General features: G+C 48.5%; 7 protein-coding genes across 7 annotated transcripts; 4 read left to right on the top strand and 3 right to left on the bottom strand.

Moving 5' to 3' along the window:
* Positions 1 to 928: 928 nt before the first annotated feature.
* IAQ61_000031 (uncharacterized protein) lies at positions 929 to 4,009 on the top strand (the record flags this gene model as incomplete). Its single annotated transcript, XM_003835127.2, has 7 exons — positions 929 to 1,063; positions 1,183 to 1,249; positions 1,317 to 1,686; positions 1,745 to 1,909; positions 1,971 to 2,149; positions 2,203 to 3,253; positions 3,310 to 4,009. The coding sequence occupies 7 exons, from the start codon at positions 929 to 931 to the stop codon at positions 4,007 to 4,009; spliced, it is 2,667 nt and encodes an 888-aa protein (XP_003835175.2).
* Positions 4,010 to 4,607: 598 nt separating this feature from the next.
* IAQ61_000030 (uncharacterized protein) lies at positions 4,608 to 4,997 on the bottom strand (the record flags this gene model as incomplete). The annotated part of the gene is made up of 1 exon (XM_066094500.1): positions 4,608 to 4,997. One exon carries the CDS (start codon positions 4,995 to 4,997, stop codon positions 4,608 to 4,610), a length of 390 nt encoding a protein of 129 aa, XP_065955353.1.
* Positions 4,998 to 5,491: 494 nt separating this feature from the next.
* IAQ61_000029 (uncharacterized protein) lies at positions 5,492 to 6,726 on the top strand (the record flags this gene model as incomplete). The annotated part of the gene is given in 3 exon segments (XM_066094499.1): positions 5,492 to 5,849; positions 5,867 to 6,204; positions 6,529 to 6,726. Coding segments are annotated over 3 exon segments (894 nt in total), but the record flags the coding sequence as incomplete, so codon positions are not given.
* An 882-nt stretch (positions 6,727 to 7,608) lies between these two features.
* Positions 7,609 to 10,545, bottom strand: GTR1 (GTP-binding protein gtr1). Its single transcript, XM_003835125.2, has 4 exons — positions 10,434 to 10,545; positions 8,602 to 10,301; positions 8,216 to 8,245; positions 7,609 to 8,068 (listed from the first exon to the last, which is right to left on the bottom strand). Exons 2-4 carry the CDS (start codon positions 10,207 to 10,209, stop codon positions 8,054 to 8,056), a joined length of 1,653 nt encoding a protein of 550 aa, XP_003835173.2. The 5' UTR covers positions 10,210 to 10,301; positions 10,434 to 10,545; the 3' UTR covers positions 7,609 to 8,053.
* A 34-nt stretch (positions 10,546 to 10,579) lies between these two features.
* On the top strand, positions 10,580 to 11,661 carry IAQ61_000027 (uncharacterized protein). The gene is made up of 2 exons (XM_003835124.2): positions 10,580 to 11,070; positions 11,121 to 11,661. The coding sequence occupies exons 1-2, from the start codon at positions 10,954 to 10,956 to the stop codon at positions 11,445 to 11,447; spliced, it is 444 nt and encodes a 147-aa protein (XP_003835172.1). The 5' UTR covers positions 10,580 to 10,953; the 3' UTR covers positions 11,448 to 11,661.
* A 518-nt stretch (positions 11,662 to 12,179) lies between these two features.
* On the top strand, positions 12,180 to 14,304 carry IAQ61_000026 (uncharacterized protein). Its single transcript, XM_003835123.2, has 8 exons — positions 12,180 to 12,830; positions 12,899 to 12,933; positions 12,988 to 13,061; positions 13,123 to 13,341; positions 13,395 to 13,580; positions 13,642 to 13,787; positions 13,850 to 13,961; positions 14,041 to 14,304. Exons 1-8 carry the CDS (start codon positions 12,654 to 12,656, stop codon positions 14,166 to 14,168), a joined length of 1,077 nt encoding a protein of 358 aa, XP_003835171.1. The 5' UTR covers positions 12,180 to 12,653; the 3' UTR covers positions 14,169 to 14,304.
* Positions 14,305 to 14,462: 158 nt separating this feature from the next.
* IAQ61_000025 (uncharacterized protein) lies at positions 14,463 to 15,756 on the bottom strand (the record flags this gene model as incomplete). Its single annotated transcript, XM_066094498.1, has 3 exons — positions 14,463 to 15,418; positions 15,479 to 15,657; positions 15,743 to 15,756. The coding sequence occupies 3 exons, from the start codon at positions 15,754 to 15,756 to the stop codon at positions 14,877 to 14,879; spliced, it is 735 nt and encodes a 244-aa protein (XP_065955351.1). The 3' UTR covers positions 14,463 to 14,876.
* Positions 15,757 to 21,674: the final 5,918 nt, after the last annotated feature.

Below are 21,674 nucleotides of genomic sequence, written 5' to 3'. Positions count from 1 at the left end.
GCGCACCAACTGTGAGCGAAGAGCGAGTAAGAATGCGTGCTCCCGACTGCTGCCGCCTTCTTTTTCTTCTTTCCCTCCTTGACCAAACAGCTTGTACCTTACTAGCCACCCACTCCTCCGAGGCCCACATCCCTCGCCATTTCCATCCCATTTTCCAGCTCATCCCCATCCCATCCCATCCCATCCCATTCATCCCATCCATCCCATCCCATCCTACCCCATCCTGCTCCCCACCAGTCAACCCCCCCAGTTGGCCTCATGATGCTGTACATATGTACTAGTACCATAGCACCTACCTAGACTACCCTACCCAGACTACCTACCACTACCCACCCATCCACTACATGCCACTACCATTACCATCACCACCACCACGTATCGATTTACTTACCCCTACCCTACCCTACCCTACCCTACCTACACTCCATGTACCTACCCACCTACCAAATCACCCTCCTCCCCCCTACCTAGCAAACCCTTCCAAGACCTGTGTACTCGGCCCCAACGGTTCCCAGGTTGCTTACTGTACTGCTACTACTGCACCCCCCCTCCCTCCCCCCTCCCCACCGCCGCCAGATGTACCGAGATCGCTCACGCGCTCCCCCAGGCTGTGCTAACGCGGGCTTCTGGTCGACGGCCGCGTCTTGAATCGCATCGCATGGGACGTGGGTGCGCGCCCTCCCGCTCATCAAGCCTCGCCGTCTGAGCAACCCCTGCCAGGTCCCACTGCCAAAGGCCTTAATTTGAACTTACATCTCACGCCTGCATATCCACCCAGCACAACTACCTACCCTACCTACCCTACCTACCTATTGGACCTCTTCCTCTCCCTCTCTGCAAACCACTCTTGAATGTCGTGATCATCGCCGCCCGCCCCAACACAACGCCGCCAGAGAATGCGTTTGGCCTGTCCTACTGCTCCGCCGCCATGTCCACCGACGTCTCCCAGTCATTGGCCGCCGCAATGGCGAGACCACAGATTGGAATCGACCGTCTACCCGCCCGCCGCGTCTCCAACGAGCCTCGAGAGGCCATGAACTGCAAAAGCTGCCGCAAGCGAAAGGTGCCTTTTTCCTTTTCTTTCTTTTTCCCTCTCCTTTTTTTCACTATCCCTCTCCCAAGCTAGTCATCTCTCTTTCTTCCCTTGCCACCCGCAATCGCGCTGACAAAGACTTTCAAAAGATCAAGTGCAACCGCACCCGCCCAACTTGTGAGGCATGCCAGGTCTTCAATTGCCCGTGTATCTACGGTAGGCTGTCCCATTCAAAAAGTCCCACTTGGGGCCCATGCAGACGTGAGCTGACGGCCACCTGCAGATGCTGTGCCCAAGAAGAGGGGTCCCAAGACCGATGTTCTTGAAGCATTGCTCAAGCGTGTGGATGGCCTCGAGAAGCGTCTCGTCTCCGAGGGAAAGAGCGATGACCTAACCGACATTGACCCCTCCACCACCACCACCACCAACAACAACAACAACAACAACAACAACAACAACAACAACAACAACAATAACAGTAACAACAACAACGCCACCACCACCGCCAAAAATAACGGCAACAACAAGACCAACACCACTACCGTCGATACCAAACAAGAACGTACCAGCTCCCAGTCCCCTCACGATACCTCACCCACTCACTCCCACGCCACCAATCATGCCAGCCAGTTGATGTCACCAATCGAGCCCAGGTAGTCACTCGTGCCTTTTCCTTCCGCCACTCCACAAGATAGGCTAACAGGACTCCAGCTTATCCACACCAGCGCTCGCACCTGATCTACTGCTGGACACATACTTTGCCAGACTCCATGGAAAACCTTACTACATTCTGGATGAGAGCAACACGAGGCAGCGCCTGCACGCCAATCAGCTCCCAAGCCACTTAGCCTATGCTATTTATGCAGTGAGCGCCAGGTACGCTACCTATAACAGGATCCCCTGGGTCTTAAAGACGCACTCCATTAAATGTTTGTAGATATGCGCCCCACTTTGGGGGATACAGTGCTGCGGTACGCATCGGTCAGGAATATGCCCGACGTGCTCGCTTGGAGCTTGACATTGATGAGCCCTCGATCGAGACTCTGCAGACCCTCATGTTGCTCTCACAGGCCAATTTCCAGCTTGGCAAGGGGAAGAAGACATTCATGTTGCTGAGTAGGTAGTGTACACGGTAGCCACTCGGGCGCAATGCTAACACATGGAACCAGCCTCGGCGATTAGCATGGCTTTTGCCCTGGATCTACACCGCGAATTACCAACGGCAAGCAAGGTGACTCCTGCCGAGCGCGAGGGCCGTCGACGATTGTTCTGGTCCTGCTATCTCATGGATCGGTTTGCTGCGACTGGATCCAAACGGCCTTCGTTGATTTCGGATGAATCCATTGTTCTACGGTTACCCAGCTGGCAGCTTCATCCAGGCGCTCTGCAACTAGAGGGTGACTATTTCCCCAATGGATGCAATTTACAATTTATGGGTGGTAACGGAAAAGGTGGACAAGGCAGCATGGGTATGCTGATCGGCATATCGCGAATCCTGGGCATAACGAATCGCTACCTCGCCGCCGGTGGTGTCAAGGGCGACTCGCACTTTCCTTGGCACTCACTCTCCAACCTATCCAAGATACGGCAGGAGCTCGACATTTGGGCGTCGGAGACGCAAGATACCTTCACCTCCATCGAGGCACTGTTTGGCCAACCTGACAGCACCATCCTCGTCCTCAGCAAACTCATCTACCACCTGATACACTGCCTCATCTACCGACCTTTCCTCCCCGTCAACCTGGCCGAGCTCTCTGGAACATCCCAACATCAGCCCTGGCAAATCGAAGCAACCAACCTGTGCTTTCTCCATGCAAACGCCATTGCTGAGCTTGCTGAGATTGGGAGGGCTTCGTCCATTATCGATTGGCCCGCTTTTGTGGGCTATTGCGTCTGCACAGCCGGCACGATCCACGTCCACGGTGCCCACTACCCGGGCAGAGAAGGCGAGGTGTTCTCCGTGAGTGCCGAGTTTCTGTCGCGGGAGATGCAGCAACTCGCCGAGCTTCGGTTCATCTGGGCGGGCGCCCAACATCAACGAGACACATTACAAGCCATCTACGGATGCCACACGGAGCTGGTGCAATCTTTGGAAAGCAACCCGATGCGTTATGCACCAGTCTTTCAACTCGAAGACTTTTTCGATCGATATCCAACGCATGTTTTTGACGGTGCTCACATCACCTTTACCAACATTGCGGTGGAGTCCATTCATGAAGGGTGAGCACAAGGCATCCACCAAGGGTGCCGCCAACTTTTTGCTGACAGCACGCTAGTCTTGCAACCTTTAACATTGAACAACGCAACAACATGTACATGACAAGCGGCGTGATCGGTGGCGTCTCCGGCTACCAGAAGCAGTCGGCACCATCACAGCAGGGTCAATATGCGAATGGCCACGCGAACAAGAGACGGCGAGCCACCACATCAAGAATATCCTCACAACCCAATCCAGCACCAGCACTACCAACGCCAACATCCGCAACCCACCCACCGATTATCACGACACACCGAGCATCTGACGCTGGCACGTCGGACTCGAATCCCAGTCCATGTGACAGCAGAGCCATGGCGAACAACGGCAGTGTCGCACCTTACACGCCGCCACTGCACAGCAACACTCTAAACCTCCCGACCTCAAACGGGACCGGAATCGCGCTGCCGTTTTCTCCCAACTTTTCGTTTTCGCCTCTGCCTCAGTTTGCGAGTTTGGCGCCCTCGCCGGTGCCTCGGCCGGCGAACCTTCAATCAAACCAAGAGGGCCATGCGATGCATTTCGACCCAATGTTGAGTATGCCGACGCCATACGAGCAGCAGGCAACGCCCGGTGCGGGAAGTACGTCAGGCACGTCTGTACACACAGATGCTGACAGCAAAGACCCGTTTCTTAGCTTGCTAGAGCAGCTTGCAGAGAATGAGGTTAGCAGGGGCGGACCCAGCGAGCTGGACTTCTTTCTGAGTGGACAGAGTGGATGAGACTAGCCAACCTTCCAGAATAGGCTTGGACGGGCGGGCGATGCGAGGCCGCGTATCCAGGTCCGGCACTCGGATCGACGAGGTTGATTATATTGCCTTGGAAACGAGGCGAGGGTGTTGAAATGAAGAAGGCATGCAAAGGCTTCGACAGTCATGCATTGTAGATGCTGCAGGCAGGATCGGCAGGATACAGAAGGCGATGAGGGCGGGGGCGGGATTGCATGTTTCACGACCGAATGACGGCCGGTACCAGATACGTTGTGATGGAGCGTAGTGTGTATGTAATTGTAGGATAGTCTTGTGCAGCCATTGAGCGAGGGCGGTTGCATGCTGCTGGGCGGTTTGGGGCCAGAAGCGAAGCGCGGCCCAGTTGGGTTTACCACGGTCGTCACGAATAGCTCATGTTTGTTGTTTACCTGGATGCATGGCCAGTCTTGTCATGGCCGCATGTTGATGCGGATACTATGGAGGGGAGGGGAGGAGAGCACAGCAAGCAGACCAGCAGACTCCCTCGCCCGCCTCGGCCTCAGCAGTCTCAACCCGTCTCAAGCGGTGTCGGTACTTGAAGCAGTAGTCAGCCCACCCACCCCCCGGCTAGCTAGCTACGGTAGGTCGCCTGGGGTCTAGGGTCGGAGCGGGGAGGTTTCGTTTTGGGCATGGTGGTGGTGGATGGGTGGTGGATGGGTGGTGGATGGGTGGTGGATGGGTGGTGGATGGGTGGTGGATGGGTGGTGGATGGGTGGTGGATGGGTGGTGGATGGGTGGTGGATGGGTGGTGGATGGGTGGTGGATGGGTGGTGGATGGGTGGTGGATGGGTGGATGGATGGTTGCTTGCTTGGTTGCTTGGGGGGGATTTGAGATGGGATGGGATGGGATGGGATGGGAGGGTAGGGTGGGTGATCCGCGGCCGGGCAGGGGTAGGGGGGAGGAGGAAGGGGAGGAGGGTGTGTGTATGGTAAATAGAATACTGACGGTATGGTATAGCATCCTTAGGAGCTTGGCTGTTTTTTTACATGTTTTTTTTTGAGCGAGGACAAGTCGCGAGGAGAATAGAATGGATTGGAATCCGAGTTTGTATGGATGTATCTGACTGGTTGGTTGGCTGGCTGGCTGGCTGACTACACCAACTAGCTCCACCGATGAAACCTACGTGGGCGCCTGGCTGCGTCTACCGTAACGTTACTAGCCCAACACTCCGACGCTCGCCCATGTGCTTCAGGGAAATCCGGGGTCTGCAAATCACTTTGTAGACCAAGGGTACGGTCGATTACAGTGTCGTAGGTGCCGTACAAGACAAACCCTCTACCCCGGCTTTCACCCCGTCCCGCATCCATAACCGGTCTTTTGTTCTTCTAGAAAGAATACAGGTGCATGGTATGCTGTCATGGTGTCATGGGAGAAGCGAAGCGAGTCCAAGCCAAGAGGGGGGGAAGTACCGCTACCCGCCCACACGTTCGCCCCGGGTTTTCTTCTCCCCCAGGCACGACGAGGATGGGGAGGTGGAGAAATTTCTTAGTGGTGGGCGAGGGATTTTCCGGTGGGTGTTGGGGAAATTGCAATGGGTTGGGTTGGGATGGGATGGGATGGGAGTGAATGTGAGCTTGAGCTGGTGCTGGTGCTGGAGTACATGGCGGTACGGTACCGGTACTGGTATGGAAATGCATCCATTCATCCTTCTCTCCGGTAGTCCTGTCGACACCAAGTCGACTAGACGCCTTGTTTCCCCGCACAACTTGGTGTCCGCATGGCGTGCACATGTTCCAGGCACAGACACAGGCACATGCGCTCGACAGGGAGGCGCAATCGTTCAACTGCCTCGGCCGTGTCGGTGCTTGCGCCGTGCGTGCATGCGACAGCCTCGAAGTCCGAGCACGACATGGACGGTACAGGACTACCTGTTTGTTTTGCAGGACTTGGGCGAGTGCGCGAGATTGTGATGGCGTGGTGGGTTGGTGTTGTGTCTACTCTGGTACACCGGTACCTGTTCACACATGCATACGGACTAGGTGGCCGTGCCAGTCCCTACGGTAGGTACCGTACAGTACACCAGACCAAAACCCCCGGCGCAAAGGATCCTCTCCTCGATGACTTTGATTCACCACCTGTCTTGCAAAAGGTTGTTTTGCACTACTGGCTCGCGCTAGTCCACCCCGCAAAATGCAACGCTGTGGAGGAACATGGACGAGGAGATTGGGTGTGTGTATGCGCATGTATGTATGGACATGGACATGTGAGTGTATGGTGTATGGTGCATGTCCATGTCTATACCTATGGGTAGGAGATTACTAGTATGCGGGGAAACCAGCCTAGGCAATATATGCAGGGCAGAAGATGATGCGACTTGGCCACCTAATATCTCTAGTCTTGGTTTGAACATGTAGAGGCAGGAGGGGGGTGGTGTCCCTGTATAACGTTGTGTCGTATTCGCACTCCATCAACTCAACTACCGGACGGTACACCTACCTGGCCATCAACCCCCTCGTCGTAGAAAACCTCCGGCCCGCTAAACCTGTCCCAGGCCTACACCGGTCTCACACGCTCCATTGTCCCCTCTAGCCTTGTTGATATCATATCCACATTTACCATCTATACATACGTACACACAAACCCCACCGGACAGGCAGAAGGGAAGAAGAAAGAAAAAAGACACCCAGGCCACGAGTTCAGCAGCACCATGGGCAAACGTGCACGGTGGCGGTACTCCACACGCATGTAGTAACTAGTCTTAGTTATCTTTTGAACCCCCCAGACTACTACCCATGCCATGTGTGGTATGTACTCCACAAGTAGGTACCAAGCCCACACTAATCCCCAACCTAGACTCCTAGAGTACCCCAGTACCGTAAACCCACTCAATTAACTTTGACAAGTAATTTTTTTTTGCTTTTTTTTAATCCTCCGACGGGCTTGTCCTTGTCTGCTTGTTCCCCTTGTTCCTTGTCTGTGTTGTGCGTTGTTGAGTTCTTGTCCGCGTGTGGGGTTGGGAGGGAGGGGGGATGGTTTGGTGTGGGCGGGGCGTGCTGGGAAGGATGGTTACGTGATACATTGGATCGAAGTGGTGACTACTCTAGATGGACATGTGCATAGCCAGGCAGGTTCTAAAATACAATCTACTCTACTACACAATGTATCCATCTCATTTCCGCCAAAGACTCGAAAAATAACTACCGGTAGCATGTAGCACTTTGCTACCAAACACAGCCACAATTCCATGCCATTCATCAGCATGCCATGCTTGGCACTACTCGCTTCAACGCAGCACGAGTAACAACCAGCTGCATCAAACAAGGTAAACATTACATCACGACACCACCCCCAACCAACACACCAACATGAAAACACAAGGCAGCCGGGTCCTAGTACCTGCTCCTGACTTGTCTCTCATCTGCAAGACGGCGTAAACGGTAAACATGTACGACACATGTGCGGATCCGACACGGGTGCACACGTCTTGGATACCGGTAGGAGAACACGACGCTACTACGTAGTAGTACATGCTATAATGCCACGGGCCCCGAGTGCTAAAAAAAAAGCATCGGGTTGGTTACATAGTACAGTGCATAGTGGGTGGGATTGTGGGTGTGGAGGTCTAGCATCATGTGTGTGTGTGTGTAAACTGTATTGTACTATGCTGTATTGTCCGAGAGCAAGTCTGGTATACCATACGACGACTTTGTCTTGTCTATTCGAATGCATGAGTAGCTAAAGGTCCCAACAACGACAAATGGTCTGCTCATCACATGATCATCACGTCTGCCCAATAACATCAACCCCAACACATATCCACATCCACATCCACACACATTTCACCAAGAGCCTGATTCAAGCTGCAGACAGTACACGCAAGTAATAACAATAGTAATCTATCTGAATCTTGCCACAGGCTCCAAAATCCAAGCATCCCAGCCCATTGCGCGCAGCGGTGCCGGGGGTACCGGATGGGAACATCCGGCTCGCTCCATGCATTGTACATAGCGGGACTGCATTGCACCGACTGCAAAAGACAAGAGCGCTTCGGGAGTCACCGCACAGTCAGGCACGAATCAGGTCATGGTAACCTGCGAGTCGTGTCAGTCTTTGTTCTGTGCAAACGTGATCCAGACTCTCCCTCGTGTGATATGATGTTGAGTTTGAAGCGTCTGTTGGGCGCAAGGGTGGAGAAGGAGGAGAGCACAGAGGCGTCAAGGGGAGGGAACATGACTTACCAGTTCCTCAGCCGATACCGGGTGGATTGCCTAAGAGAGAGCACTGTGCGTTAGCGTTTATTCATCCGTTTTTCCTTCTCATGACAAAAACAATGACCGAAATTGCAATCCTGGAAAACATGCTCGGGCAAGGTTGGGGATGCGCTAGCATGGCGACTGCCCTGCAGGTCTATGTCCTCTACCGTACCCCACAGCCTCAAGCATGTCGCGCCCAGCCCAAGGAAGCGTCCAGCGGTAAGCGTTCCTGCGCGATAGCCGAGGGCGCGTGTCGGGCCTGTGATCCATACTGCATATCCAATCACCGGAGCAAGCCCAATGCATGCGGTACCAAACCAGGACAATGGAGTACAACAGAAGGAGAAACGAGGCCAAAGGGAAACACTTACAACACAGTTATCAAAGTCCTTCTTGGTCGCCCCCATTTTAATCGCCACGCCAAACCCTTGCAGGATCTCACTGCTTCCTTGCCCCAGAATATGCAGTCCGACAACCTTCTCTTCCTTGCCCGCACACACAATCTTGTAGCTCGTTGGGCCCTTGTCCTCCGGGTCCATCATGGCATAGTACATGCCCGTGAACTCGGTCTTGTAGATCTTGACCGCATCACCGTACTTCTCGCGAGCTTCCGGTTCGGTGAGACCGATGGAACCAATTTCAGGGTGAGCAAAGACGACAGAGGGAATGTTGCTGTAGTCTAGCTTGGCATTCGTTTGCCCATTGAACAGGCGGTCCGAGAGGCGGCGGCCCGCGGCGATGGCAACAGGCGTCAGCTCGAAGCCACGATCGCAGACATCACCAATGGCGTAGACGTTGGGCAAGGAAGTGTTTTGGAATTCATCCACTACAATGTGATTACGGTCGTTGAGCTTGATGCCAAAGTCTTTAATGTGCAGGTCTTCGATTTCGGGAACGCGGCCAGTGGCAAAAAGAACTTCTTCAACTTCGACCGTGGACTCTCTCTTGGTTGCCGTCTCCTGGTAGGTCACCCGTTTGATGCCATTGCCCATGTCTTGGACTTTGGTAATCTGCGACCCCTTGTACAGTTGGATGCCCTGGCGTTCGTACTCCTTGGTCACGGCGTCCTGGATCATGGGGTCAAATGTGCGGAGCAGCTTGTCGCCACGGATGAAGAAGTGTGTCTTCGTGCCCAGGGCGTGCAACATGCCCGTCATCTCCACACCAATGTACCCCGCACCGCTGGTGGCGATGCTCTTGGGCTGTTTCTCGAGGTCGAAGAAGCCGTCGCTTGTGATGCACAATTCTGCGCCGGGGATCTCGGGGATCTTGGGTCGGCCACCGGTGGCAACGAGGATATGCTTTGCCTTTACGCGCTGTACGCCTCCGTCATGGAGTGCGACTTCCACCTCATCTTTGGCGACAAACTTTGCACGGCCTCGCAGGTGCTCGATATGGTCCTTGTTGAGATTGTTTTCGTAGATGCCATTGAGGCGTTTGACATAGGCGTCCCGCTTCTTCTTGAAGTATGGCCAGTCGAAAGCTGGCGTCTCGCCGACCTGGAAGCCATACGCTTTTGCGTCGTGGAAAGTTTCCGCAATCGCCGCCGCGTTCCACGTCACCTTTTTGGGCACGCAACCGACATTGACACAGGTTCCTCCGTATCGCGACGACTCGACGGCAATGACTTTTGCGCCATACTTTGCCGCTCGTCGTCCGGATGCAATACCCCCGCTGCCGATGCCAATGACGAGGTAATCACACTCCTTGGTGGCAGATGACATGGTGATTGTCGATGTGGAGAAGTGCTGTGTGAGGTTCGATAGACGGGCAGACGCCAGCTTGCTTCTCGAGGCTTGGAGCTGTGGCTGGGACGAGTGAAGAAGGGCGGGGCGTGCAGATGATGGTGGGGCAATGGTGGAAGAGCAGAGAGCCGAAGACAGAGCTCGCAATCTACAGACTGTTGTTCTGCGCATTGAAAGGGGGCAAGGTCGTCTTCTTATGCAGATGACGCACGCATCAAAAGAGCTAGCTAGCATTGATTTACGAAGCACCAGTGTGGTATAGTTCAAAGCAGTTTGGGTTGGATGGGATGGGCGGGCGATTCCTTAGTCATCCTAGTGGGTAGAGTCTGGATGCAGAATTATATGTCAGACATGTTGGCGGACGAACAAACGGAGAAATGAGGGTGGTGGTACTAGGCTGGTGAGTGGAAGTAAGATGTAAGCCTGCCATGTGCAAAACCCATCGAGATTATACATACAATTGCTTTCCTCTCGCGGATGTGCGAAATCGGAAAAGAGGACAAAGTCTACTACTCTGCCAGTCCTCGATGCTTGACAGGGAACTAACTATCCAGACTCACAGGCTTCCAGCCCTCGTCACGTGCAGCACATCTCGGCGGGGTTCCTCCAAGAGCACTAGGCTTGTTTGGGATAGCTAGGAGACGAATTACCTCATCGATCATACTATAGATTGATGCCGCTGCCTGCACGCGAGCGAGAGTGACTTCGTCTGGCGACAGCGATTCCATGTCTGTCTGATCCGTCTGTCAATTGAAAAGTATATGCGTGTTGGTGGAAGGAGAGCCAAACCATGCCAACAAGCAATAGTAGCAAGCGCTTTCTCCCTACCTAAGCACTGTATCGCACAACCTCGCCAGCAAAGTCACACCACTCCACAACGTCCTCCAAGCTAGTTGTCGCGGTTGGCGCAAAAAGACTATCATCACTTTACCTCAACGTCGTTCTCGGAAACCTTGAAAACCTTGAAATCTTGCCAACATGGGCGGCAGACTCTCCATGCCCAAAGGCCCAGACGGCATCAGCGAAACCTCGAAACCCACGTCAGCCAGTGCGACCGCCCGGCTCAGCAGAAACAAGGGCATCATCAATGGCCGTGTACGTCCGTGTCCCAGCTTGCTCAGTCTCTCCGGCTAATGCACTGCCAGACGGTCATGGCTCCGCTCGCCGCTCTCACAATGGCTGGCCTCCTCTTCGTCTACGCCCGCACCTCGATCCGCGCCGCCAAACTCAACGCACAGAAGCACCGCGAAGCAGATGGCGGGCAAATTAGCTGGCATAAAGAGAGTCTCAGGCGACATGGGCAGTTGGACAAGGTGGAGGATGATCGAGGGACTTTGAAGGAAGCGCTAATGGGTGATATACAGGGCAGGAAGAAGAGGGAGAGGAAGGAGGGGGCCGGCGAGGAAACGAAGGCGCCGGTAGAGAGGTCGGAGAATGACCAGGAGCTGAGGAATATGCTAGGCAAGAAATGATGAGCCTGTACACAGGCCTTGTCATTTTTTGTGCTATCCTCTCTGAGCCTGGGTAGTTCAACGTGGGTCTACAAGTTGGAGGGGAATACATTTATTTAGTCTATTGAATCGTCCATGTACAGCATGTCAACAGTACTTCAAGACAAGACCTTGATTTGGTTAGTTTCCAGGTTCTAACAGCAGCGGTGAGACAAGCAGTTGACACCAATCCAAAAGCTTATTTGTATCCATCCCCAGTACCTTTGTTACTAGAGTCCCACGTTCCGCGGCCGGCATGTAGCTGCCGTAAAACACAACCGTACCACGCTGGGAGTGTAGGTGGGATGCAGGCCTCATAGGTTGTGTGACACTGGCGCACATTGCGTGGATACTCTAGTACTACACGTCCAAGAGTCTTCTTCAAAAGCAAATGGCAAGTTGCACAGCAGCCTGGGTTGTGATTTGCCGACGTCTCACTTCTCGTAGCTGATCTGGGTTCACTGTAGTAGATAATAGTGAGAGTACTCTAGTAGTAGCTGTTGAGCTTCACATGTTCCTAGGTGCATGCAACCCCGCCTTTTTCAGCCCACAGCTGCAGCCCCTCGCCCCTCGCCCTTGTCAAGATGGGGTGAACATGGCAGCAATTGAGGGTTGCCAGAGGCAGCATACGGTCGACACAGCAGAAAATCGCCGTGGTTGCATAAGGGAGTCTGATGGACGATTCCTGTGCGGGTGTGGACGATGGGCGATGAGTGATGAGCGACCATTACCCCCCTCGATCAGACATGGAGGTGTCTATCGTAGTTGTCCATCACAGCGAGTTGCAGCCAATGGTCTGGCATTACTGCGGCCGTTTAGACTGTTTCGGCCATGTTTAGAGTAGCAGCACAAAGCTATGAGCTTAACCCCACCATTTCACCACCTCGCCCTCGTCCCAACCCATCTGCCTAAACCAACACTGCCAGTGCCGGCCGTTGACATTGACATTGTCATTGTCGTTGACACTGCCACTGCCACTGCCACGACCACCACCGTCAATACGCATCGTCAACCTCGGATTGACACGCCACGCCACGCCACGCCCAACTTCACGCACCACGCATCACCCACACCATCCACCATTGAGCACTTTGGCGCGGTGGTCTTGATGGAGCTTGCCCGGCTACTGGCCTCATCGCGATTGCCGTAGGAAGACGAGATTGTCTTCCTCAGCTAGCGATAGCCAGTATGCCCGAGCGCGACGAGGGGAGGCCAACCGTTCAACGCGACATCCCGAATCGTCCGCGAGATCTGAATGAAGTGTCAAGGGCGGTGTTGAGGAGTGAGCAGGCCAAGAGGTGGACCAAGAAATATCGCACCGAGGTGGCCGCCAGCTCCAGTAGTCTGCTGTCTACCTTTGCTGCCGTACGTGCATCGCAATGGCCGCAGAAACAAGGGGCTTGGTTGACAGTGGGGCTGATGAGTTAATCTAGTATCCTCTCGACTCTGTCAAGACGCGGTTGCAGGCGTAGGTTGATCCTCTACCTATTGATGACGCCCACAGTCGACTAACCTCAGCCAGCTACAAGTTCAACTCCTTCACCGACTGCGTTCGCCACACATATAGGACCGAAGGTCTACATGGCTTCTACCGCGGTATGCCGTCTACATGCTTACTGAATAATTCAAAGCAGTCATACTAACCATCGCCTTCTAGGCGTCTGGTCCCCCCTCGCAAGCATCACTCTCGTCCGAACCGTTTCCTTCTCGATATACCAACGCTCCAAATACGCGCTCGATGAGTGGATATACAAGTCTACAGGGAGCTCACCACTGGCTATCGTAAACAGCAAAGACACTCTACCCACACTTTCGACGGTCGCATGTTTTGGGTTGGCTGGTGTCAATGCAGGCGCTGCCATAACAGTCATCGCTTGTAGGTAACTGGCAGTGGAACCACGAGGCTGATTAGACGCTGACTTTGTGTAGGCCCTTTTGAATTGACCAAGCTCAGCGCTCAGATTTCAGTCTTGATGGCCGATCGCAATGACGGAGGCGGCAAAAATGAAGCGATACGCAAAAGCTACCAAAATCTTGGGACCTGGAAGACGGCCCAGAATTTGATCAAGCATAGGGGTTGGAGAGGATTGTACTCGGGCTTCCATTTGCATTTGTGTAGGTGGCTTTGAAAATGGCAGTGCATGTGAGAGGAAAGCGGCTAACTCAAACCTTGCAGTGCGAGACTCGATTGGCACAGGAATCTACTTTCTGACGTACGAGAGCGTGAAGCAAGTCTTGGCGAATGCAAGGGGCACTTCACCGACACATCCTCTGGCTGTGGTAGTGGCTGGTGGACTATGTGGACTCGTGAGCTGGGCATGTGTATGTGACATGACATCTTCCAATATAAGAAGCCAACATGGGGATACTAACACCCCGGGCAGATCTTCCCAATCGACACAGCCAAGAGCATTTACCAACGCAACTGCCTCGTCGGCGGTAAAGACCAGGCCACAAGACCCAAGATCCAATTCTTCAACCGCCGCATGTACCGAGGTGTGTATAACCCGCGTCCCACTCTTGGGAGAACCTCGCAAATATTGCAAAGCAACACTGAACACTGACGCATGACTAGGTCTCGGCGTATCCATGTCTCGCTCCTGCGTCGTAAATGCAATCTTCTTCACTGCGTTTGAGTTTACAAAGAAGCGCATCAATGGAATGACGTATGATGAGGATTTGTTGCGTGAAAGGGGGGTATGAGCGGCAGTAGGAGGAGGTGGAAGATGGGGAGGAGGAGGCATGATAGTACTAGGAGCAGCAGTACAAGGAGTAGCCAGCAGCAATAGTTTGTCTGGCTCGACTACGCACCAAATTTCAGCTAGCAAAGCAATACTTGATATCTTTTTCCATTCTTCTCCTCCGTCTTCTCCACTCCACACCCAGTCCCAGTCCCAGTCCCAACCCATTCAAAAGCAAACTCCTAAACAACAACACCGATGAGCAGCATCTTGAATCAATATTCCTCCTCTCCTTCCGCGTTTTTTTCTTCTTGCCGTTATCCCTTGGATGTTTTTCTTTTACACGCTCTTGTGGGAAAATAATGGTTGCGGGGATGATTAGCGTGGAGGAATCAAGAGGTGGGTTTAGCGGGGTGGGTGTGGGAAGTTGGGTGGGGGGAAGATGGGTTTTCCGTTTGGTCAGTACGGTCTTGAAGTTTTGGGGTGAGTTTTAGGAATCTAATAGAAGGCATGGAAATACATGGAGTTGGCTAGACTTCACTGGATGGAGTGACTACATGTGTGCTTGAAGTAATGTAACACCTCCGTTGCTCATCACTACAACATCCTGTGGGTGGTAGCTCCTCCTCAGTATGACTTTATGGCTCGCCATGCTCTGAATCATGTTTGATTATCAGCCAGGATTCAATAGCATACCGCGCTCCTTCAACTCTGGACATGTCTTCGCCTTTCACATTGCCTCGTCGTCTTCGCCGTCTTCGTCGTCTTCGTCGTCTTCGCCGTCTTCGTCATCTTCGTCTTCTTCGTCATCTTCGTCATCGTCGTAACAATAGTCGAGCGGGTTTAAATCAATGCTTTCCTGAGGACTTGCCAGAATCTCTGCATACCTCATTATGACTCCGACAAGGAATTCGTTTGGGAGTCTAATGTTCTGCAGATCAGCTACGCCATTGTCGTACTCTCTCGGTCTATAGAACGCGCATTGTACGTGGATGAGTAGACGTAGAACATGATTTTCCTTGGGGAGTTGTTCAAAGGCTGTCGTGATGGCGGTATAGGAAGCTGGTGTCCCATGGCAGATCATGTCGGATGCTAGGGATTCCATTATAGTTTGTCGAAACTTGGGTGCAAGGATGCGCTCAGCCAAGATCATCGCCTTGATATTCTTGGCCTGTCCTGCATGAACACAGTCCTTTTCAGATATCCGCAGATTGTTAAAGGTATAAAATTCCGGTAGTCTCTGTGTGTAGAGCCAGTCTGTAAACACATCAACTGTAGATCTCGTTAGTATCTTGTTGAATCTTCACCAGCAGGATTTTTTTTGGCACAAACATGTGGCGCATTCTACATCCTCTAGCTTCACTACGCGCTCTTTTGCTTCTTTCCATGGCCCGTTTAGGGCTTTTTTGAAGAATTTGGAGTGCTTGCTGAGCAACGCAGCGTGGATATGATACTGGGTATGCGCGGGTCCAATCTCGACAACAGCGAAGCGGCCTTGGCGTATGAAGGAGCTGTTTGAGGGATTTAAGTGAGCAGTTCGACAACATGTGCTATTTAGTTGGATGTGCCCACCTTAGCCGACACAATTCTTTATACCCTTCGTACGCCATGGCGAGTGATTGCAGTGAGCTTGTCGGTTCTCTGAACAGCACTGATGTGTTATCGAGGTTGGAGGTAAGTGAAAGGTGCTAGGTGCTAGGTCATAAACTTATAGTGGTAGGTAAGCAGTGGTGAGGTGACGGTCACGTTGAGGTGATAGCAAACGGTTTGCAGACTCACTGCTTCACAGGATTACCACACCACGAAGCCTTCTAGGCCTGATGTGCTATTACCGGACCATTAGTATCTGCGAGGCTCGCCAGGATCCCCATCGACGTGTCTGGATATCGTGTTCTCCAGGTTGTAGTAAAACGAGTTACCCTGGGAGTCCTTCCAAAGACCATTCGACAGACTCGCGCAGTCTCTTCACTCTTGAAGAGCATACTGCAGTTCCGCAACTTTGGCCCTCCTTATACCAAGACTCGCTCCACTGCTGGATGGGAATCAATAGATTATGTGAAAATTTTACAGCTTCGGCGCTGTTGGATAAGTCAGCGTTGTGGTAGCAACGACCAGAGTGACTCGTGTGTCGTACCTGATGAGAACTCTGCGACTCATCACTTATAATTGTACCCCGATTTTAGCAAAAGTGTTCCCAAAATGAGAGAGGGCGCAAAGACACCACACGAGATCAAAGTGATTGCTCATTTTCCTGCTCCTTATTTACCCTGGTATCCTCCCAAGGATTCATGGTTCGTATATCCCTCAAGCCCATACTAAAAAACCATCGGGCTATGCTACGACTAATGCGAATAAGACCTGACGAACCAGCATACGAGTCCATGTATCCACATTGTACAGCAAGAGTACATTAATCTACTCAGCACTTAGTGTAGGCCATAAAGTACATCTGACGCAATACTATCTTGCACATTTTGGCTCTGCTGATTCCTTCAGCGTTCTCACTACATTAGAGAATATCAGATAGCCTTATACTTTGTATATGAGTGTCGATATTCAGATAACACTTTCAACGGCTCCATCGCGCGAAGAGGAACAACTTGCCGTGCTGTCTTATCTGGACCGTAGTTAAACGTACTTGGAGAATCCCTACACGCCCAAGCGCCATGGCGAAAGGGAAATGGGAAACCTTCGGTCAGATGGCGGGCTATGTATCCGAGATTCTTTCACCGCGATGCACGGTTTTTACTACGAGTTTCCGTTTAGGGTAATATCAGGGGAGGAAGTTTGGGTGGGTGGAGATGAGTTCGGCTTTGTTTGCAGAGGGGGTTTGGGTGTGGCGTGCGTTGGAGATTTCTTTTAGGGAAAATGATTGGGTGGGTGGGTGAGAGGGACCGAGGTTGGAGGGATTAAAGATGAGCTTGCTTAGTGATGAAAGAGATGGAAGTGATGGTGAGCTATGATTGTGTGCCGAAGAGTCATCTTGTATGGTCTGCTCTATACTCCAGGGGAGTTATCTCGTGGTAATTTGTTGTTTTAATCTACCACAGTATTATGATCAGTATAGAATTGGGTAAGATGATTGCCGGGTGGGTAGGATCAGGGGATACAATAGTCACACTTCCAATCTGTGCACCCTTGCCTCAAGAGATTTTCCCATTGGATCTTTTCAAAACATGCACACAAGTCCATGTGCCATGTTGTCCGATCAGTTACACTGCCATTTCCCCGTGGAGTACGCTGCGTCTTCGAGCATGACGTCATTGTGGATTTTGTGTTTCGTGGAAGACACGAAGAACGTTGCAAGACTCAAGCCGGAGATTATCCAGGAACATCCCATGCGAGAAACGAGAAAGCCCCACATCTGCCTCGATGGCGATGCCACAAAAAGGCGATCGTGGATATCCCCATGATACGAATCCTTCGAATGTTCGTCTCCCTCATCGTATCACCCACGTACTATACGGTCTCTCTGCTAGAGTCTCTATGGTAGAGGAACAATATCTTGCAATGCTTGCCTACGGAGGTCTCTTTGACCAGCAGACGGCACTTCAATGATCCAAACCCAGGCTCATACAAAACAGTCACAGCGATTCATGCTCACGCAAAAACCCAGGCTTATCGCATGTCAACGGCCTACCTCGGCCAACACTAGCTTCCTAACGTGATCCACCACCGAGCGCCCACCCCCACTGAGCGCCCACTAACACTAAAATCACTAAATTTTTAACACTAAATTTCTTAATAACTATAGCACCTATTAATAACGCGCTTGTAGTAATTAAATCCTTAACTCTTAGAGAAGATTTTATATACTTAGAAATAGTAGAAAAGTATAGTTACTTATAGTTAACCTTATCTAGATACTACTAGAAAATTTAGTAGGTATATACTACTACTCTACTAAATAGTTAAATACTTAATACTATATAAGAAAGTAAGCTTATAAAGTATATTAAAGAGCTTTATAAGTAAGGATTACCCCCTATATAGACTATTATTTAAAATTTTATAACTAAAATAATAGGGAATCTAGTAGGTAAAAATTAGGTATAGCGCTTTATTAACTACTATAATATTAATCTTATCTTCTATTAGGCTACTAGGCTTAATTATAACTACTTTAAAGCTAATTCTACCTTTAAGTATAGCTTATACTTTAAGCTTTTATACTAAAAAATAGAATAATATAATATTAAGAGTTAGTATATCTATAATATAAATAAGAAGGGTTTTCTTATTAAAGTACTATTAAAAACTAAATATATATTTAATAAAAGTACTTATAAGTAGAGAAAGATTAAAGCTATACTTTAGGATAGTAATAGGGAGTAGATTACTACTATAGCTTATATATATACTAATAGTACTACTCTTACCTCTACTCTTATTTATTAGTCCTAATCTAAAGCTTTATAGGATACCTAGTTATAAGATTTTAACTTATTATAATACTAAGCTTTCTTTATAGGATTACTAAGTAGGTAGATAAGCTATACCTTAGGGGTATCCTAGCTTAAGGAGGTGTTTAATTATAAGATAAAAGCTAAAGCTTATACTTTATACTAGCTCCTTATCCTTAATAGCTATAGATTTTATATAATAATAGAGTTTATTAAGTACTATAATAAATATAAGATCCTACTTATAATATATCCCCTTTATAGCACTTATACCCTTTAGCTACTTAATATTATAGTATTTACTCCCTTTATAGCTTTATATAAAGCTTAACTATCTAGTTTTCTAGATAGCTCCTAAGGGCTTATAAGTATTACTAAGAGGGATTTCTACTAGTTATTTAATACTATATAAAGTAATACCTTTAAGGAAAAGCTAATATTAATAGCTTTTAAAGTAATAGGTATCTTACTACTTAACTTTAATATTATCCTTTTAAGGTTTAAAGTACCTATAAATAATAGTAACTAGCCTTCTTTAAGTAATAGTATAACCTTAATATTAAGTGTAAGTAATTAGAAAAAGATAGAGTAGTTACTCTATAATACTATAATTAATATCTATAATAAATAGTTAAAGAAGCTTAGCTAGATAATCTATACTATATTAGTAAGAAATACTCTACTTAACTATAAAAATAAACACCTAAGGGCTACCCTAGCTAATAAGAAGAAGTATAGGAAGTGTAGTAAACCTTTATTATTACCTCCTAATAATAATTATAGTAGTAGTGCCTAATTTATTTTACTATTAAAGGTAAAGTAAGTGTTTAAGCTTTAAAAGTAAAAGAACCTTAAAGAATAGGAGCTATAATACTAAAAAAGTAAGGTAATTAAGCTTTATAAGTAATAGAAGCTTACTAAAGCTTAACTTATAAAGGAGTATTACCTAAATTAAGTGTGGAAATTTGGATTACTAAGGTTAGGAATGATTTAGGAGATAGATTATTAGATTATATCTACTATGATCAGACTTATATATATAGAGCTTTAGCTACCCTTACTAGAAGGTAAATAATTAGTAAACCTTCCTTACTAGAGCTCCTGCTTTTTATTAGGCACTTAGTAGTAAGCTAGCAGTTAATTAGATAGTAGGTTATACAGGGGTATTAACTAGGATTAATTAGGATTAATTAGGATTAAGATACTCTATAATCTAGTTAATATCCCTCCTGTAATACACCCCTTAGGTGTAGGTAGATCTTTTATTATTATAGTTATACTTATAGTTAGTAGGTAGTATAGCTAATTAGAGTGTTATATATCTAAAGGGTTAAATTAGCTTACCCTTTAGATACTAACTAGTGCGCCTTCCTTATTTAGCCTGCGCTTACACGCGTAGATATTATCTAGATAGAGCTCTATAACTCTATCTACCTAATTATAATCTTTTACTATAGCTTAAGTTATAAGATTATATAATCCTAAAGATCTAAACTATACCTATATCCCTACTAACCTATATCTTAGTTAAAGTTAAAACCTACTACTTACGCTTACTCTACCTGCGCTACCCTTATTACCTCCTATATAGCTAAAGCTATAGTTACTAAAGCTACTACTACTAAAGAAGAGCGCGCTACTACTAAGTGTAAGGCTATTATAGAGTGTGCAGTAGCTAAGCGCGCAGCTACTACTACTATAGCTAAGATTGCAAAGCTAAGGCAAGGCGCTCCTGCTCTAGCTCCTACTACTCTAGCTCTAACTCTAGCTCCCGCTCCCCCCTAGACCCTGCCTAAGGCCCCTACTCCTGCGCCTGCTCCCTCTCTAGCTCCTAAGGAGACCCTAAGATCCTCCTACTATAGAGAGCCTAGTATTTGTTATACTAAAACTTATCTAAATTATCTATGCTTAGCGCTCTTTAATAAGTCTAATAGCAAGTGCTATAACTCTTCTAGTAGAGGGACTTAGTGCTAGTAGTGCTCCTCTAGGCATAGCTGTGTCCTAATGTATGTGATCTATACAAGAATTTTTCCTTTGTAACGCTTTTAGCAAGATCTTATACTAACAAACTAATTAATAGCCCTAAGCTCGCCTAACTAATAGAGAGGTAGGCTATGGTTAGTTATTTTTGTATTATATATTAATAGATCTTGTATACTACCTTACTTTAATTGTCGTTATATGATCTGTGCTCTGCTATTATGTAACTTTAGGTGCTCCCTAAACCTTATGAATTGTTGTGAAGTTAGGTTTTTAGTAAGCCTATTAGCTAGCATATCGCTAGTAGGTAGGTAGGCAATGTAGAAAGATCCCTTTGCATGCTCTTGCCTAAGCCACATGTTTTAAATATCTACATAGCGCAGCTTAGTAGTAATCCTTTTATTATTACCTACTACTAACCTAATAGTTTGTTAATTATTATAATTAATTATCTAGGTAGTATCTAAAGTAAGGTGTATTTTAGTTAAAAAACATTTTAACGCTATTGCTTCTTTACTTACTTGCTTAAGCGCAAGGAGCTCTACCTTAGTAGTTAAAGTAGTAATAGTTAATTGTTAAGCTGCCTTCTAAATAATAGGTCCTCTAAAGAGCGTGATTAGGTATCTATGTAATAATTGCTAAGTATTAATATTATTAGCAAATAACGCATTACTATATATTATAAGCTTATTAGGATCCCTATTCCTATATTAGATTAATTAGTATTAAGTTTAGTATAGATAGACGATTACTTAATTAACCGCATTAAAGTATTGTTTAGATAGGTTAGTAAGGTATTAGGAGAGCTAGGAGGCTGCATAGGCAATATTAGGGCGCACTATAATTAAGGTGTAAAGGATTAATCTAACGTGCTTCTGATAGTCCTTAATCTCCTTTTTAGTGGCTTCTCTAGTGCTCTTTTTAATATCTTTACTTAATAGTAGTATAGTAGGGAATTTTCCTATCTCTGCTAGATTAAATTTCTTTATAATCTTATTAATATATTTATTATAAATAAGCGTTATTATCTGTCTCTTTCTATCCTAGATTACTCTTACCCCTAGAAACTAGCTTATAGGTCCCTTCTCTTCTATAGTATATCTTTGCTTTAGAGCTTAGATAACTTTGTAAGCTTGGCTTGCGTA

The sequence above is a fragment of the Plenodomus lingam genome (genome assembly GCF_022343315.1).
Source record: "Plenodomus lingam strain CAN1 chromosome Unknown contig_1, whole genome shotgun sequence".
NCBI classification, from domain to species: domain Eukaryota; kingdom Fungi; phylum Ascomycota; class Dothideomycetes; order Pleosporales; family Leptosphaeriaceae; genus Plenodomus; species Plenodomus lingam.
The sequence above is the reverse complement of the archived record's forward strand: the minus strand, read 5'-3'. Positions and strand labels throughout refer to the sequence as shown.

What these genes read in the sequence shown, in the direction of transcription:
- GTR1 (XM_003835125.2), bottom strand. Translation starts at nt 10,209, where the DNA reads ATGCTAGCTAGCTCTTTTGATGCGTGCGTCATCTGCATAAGAAGACGA. An exon ending in AGGACTTTGATAACTGTGTT is followed by an intron (nt 8,246 to 8,601) that starts GTAAGTGTTTCC and finishes GCTCTCTCTTAG; the next exon opens with GCAATCCACCCGGTATCGGC.
- IAQ61_000027 (XM_003835124.2), top strand. Translation starts at nt 10,954, where the DNA reads ATGGGCGGCAGACTCTCCATGCCCAAAGGCCCAGACGGCATCAGCGAA. An exon ending in AGGGCATCATCAATGGCCGT is followed by an intron (nt 11,071 to 11,120) that starts GTACGTCCGTGT and finishes ATGCACTGCCAG; the next exon opens with ACGGTCATGGCTCCGCTCGC.
- IAQ61_000026 (XM_003835123.2), top strand. Translation starts at nt 12,654, where the DNA reads ATGCCCGAGCGCGACGAGGGGAGGCCAACCGTTCAACGCGACATCCCG. An exon ending in GTCAAGACGCGGTTGCAGGC is followed by an intron (nt 12,934 to 12,987) that starts GTAGGTTGATCC and finishes AACCTCAGCCAG; the next exon opens with CTACAAGTTCAACTCCTTCA. An exon ending in TGCCATAACAGTCATCGCTT is followed by an intron (nt 13,342 to 13,394) that starts GTAGGTAACTGG and finishes GACTTTGTGTAG; the next exon opens with GCCCTTTTGAATTGACCAAG.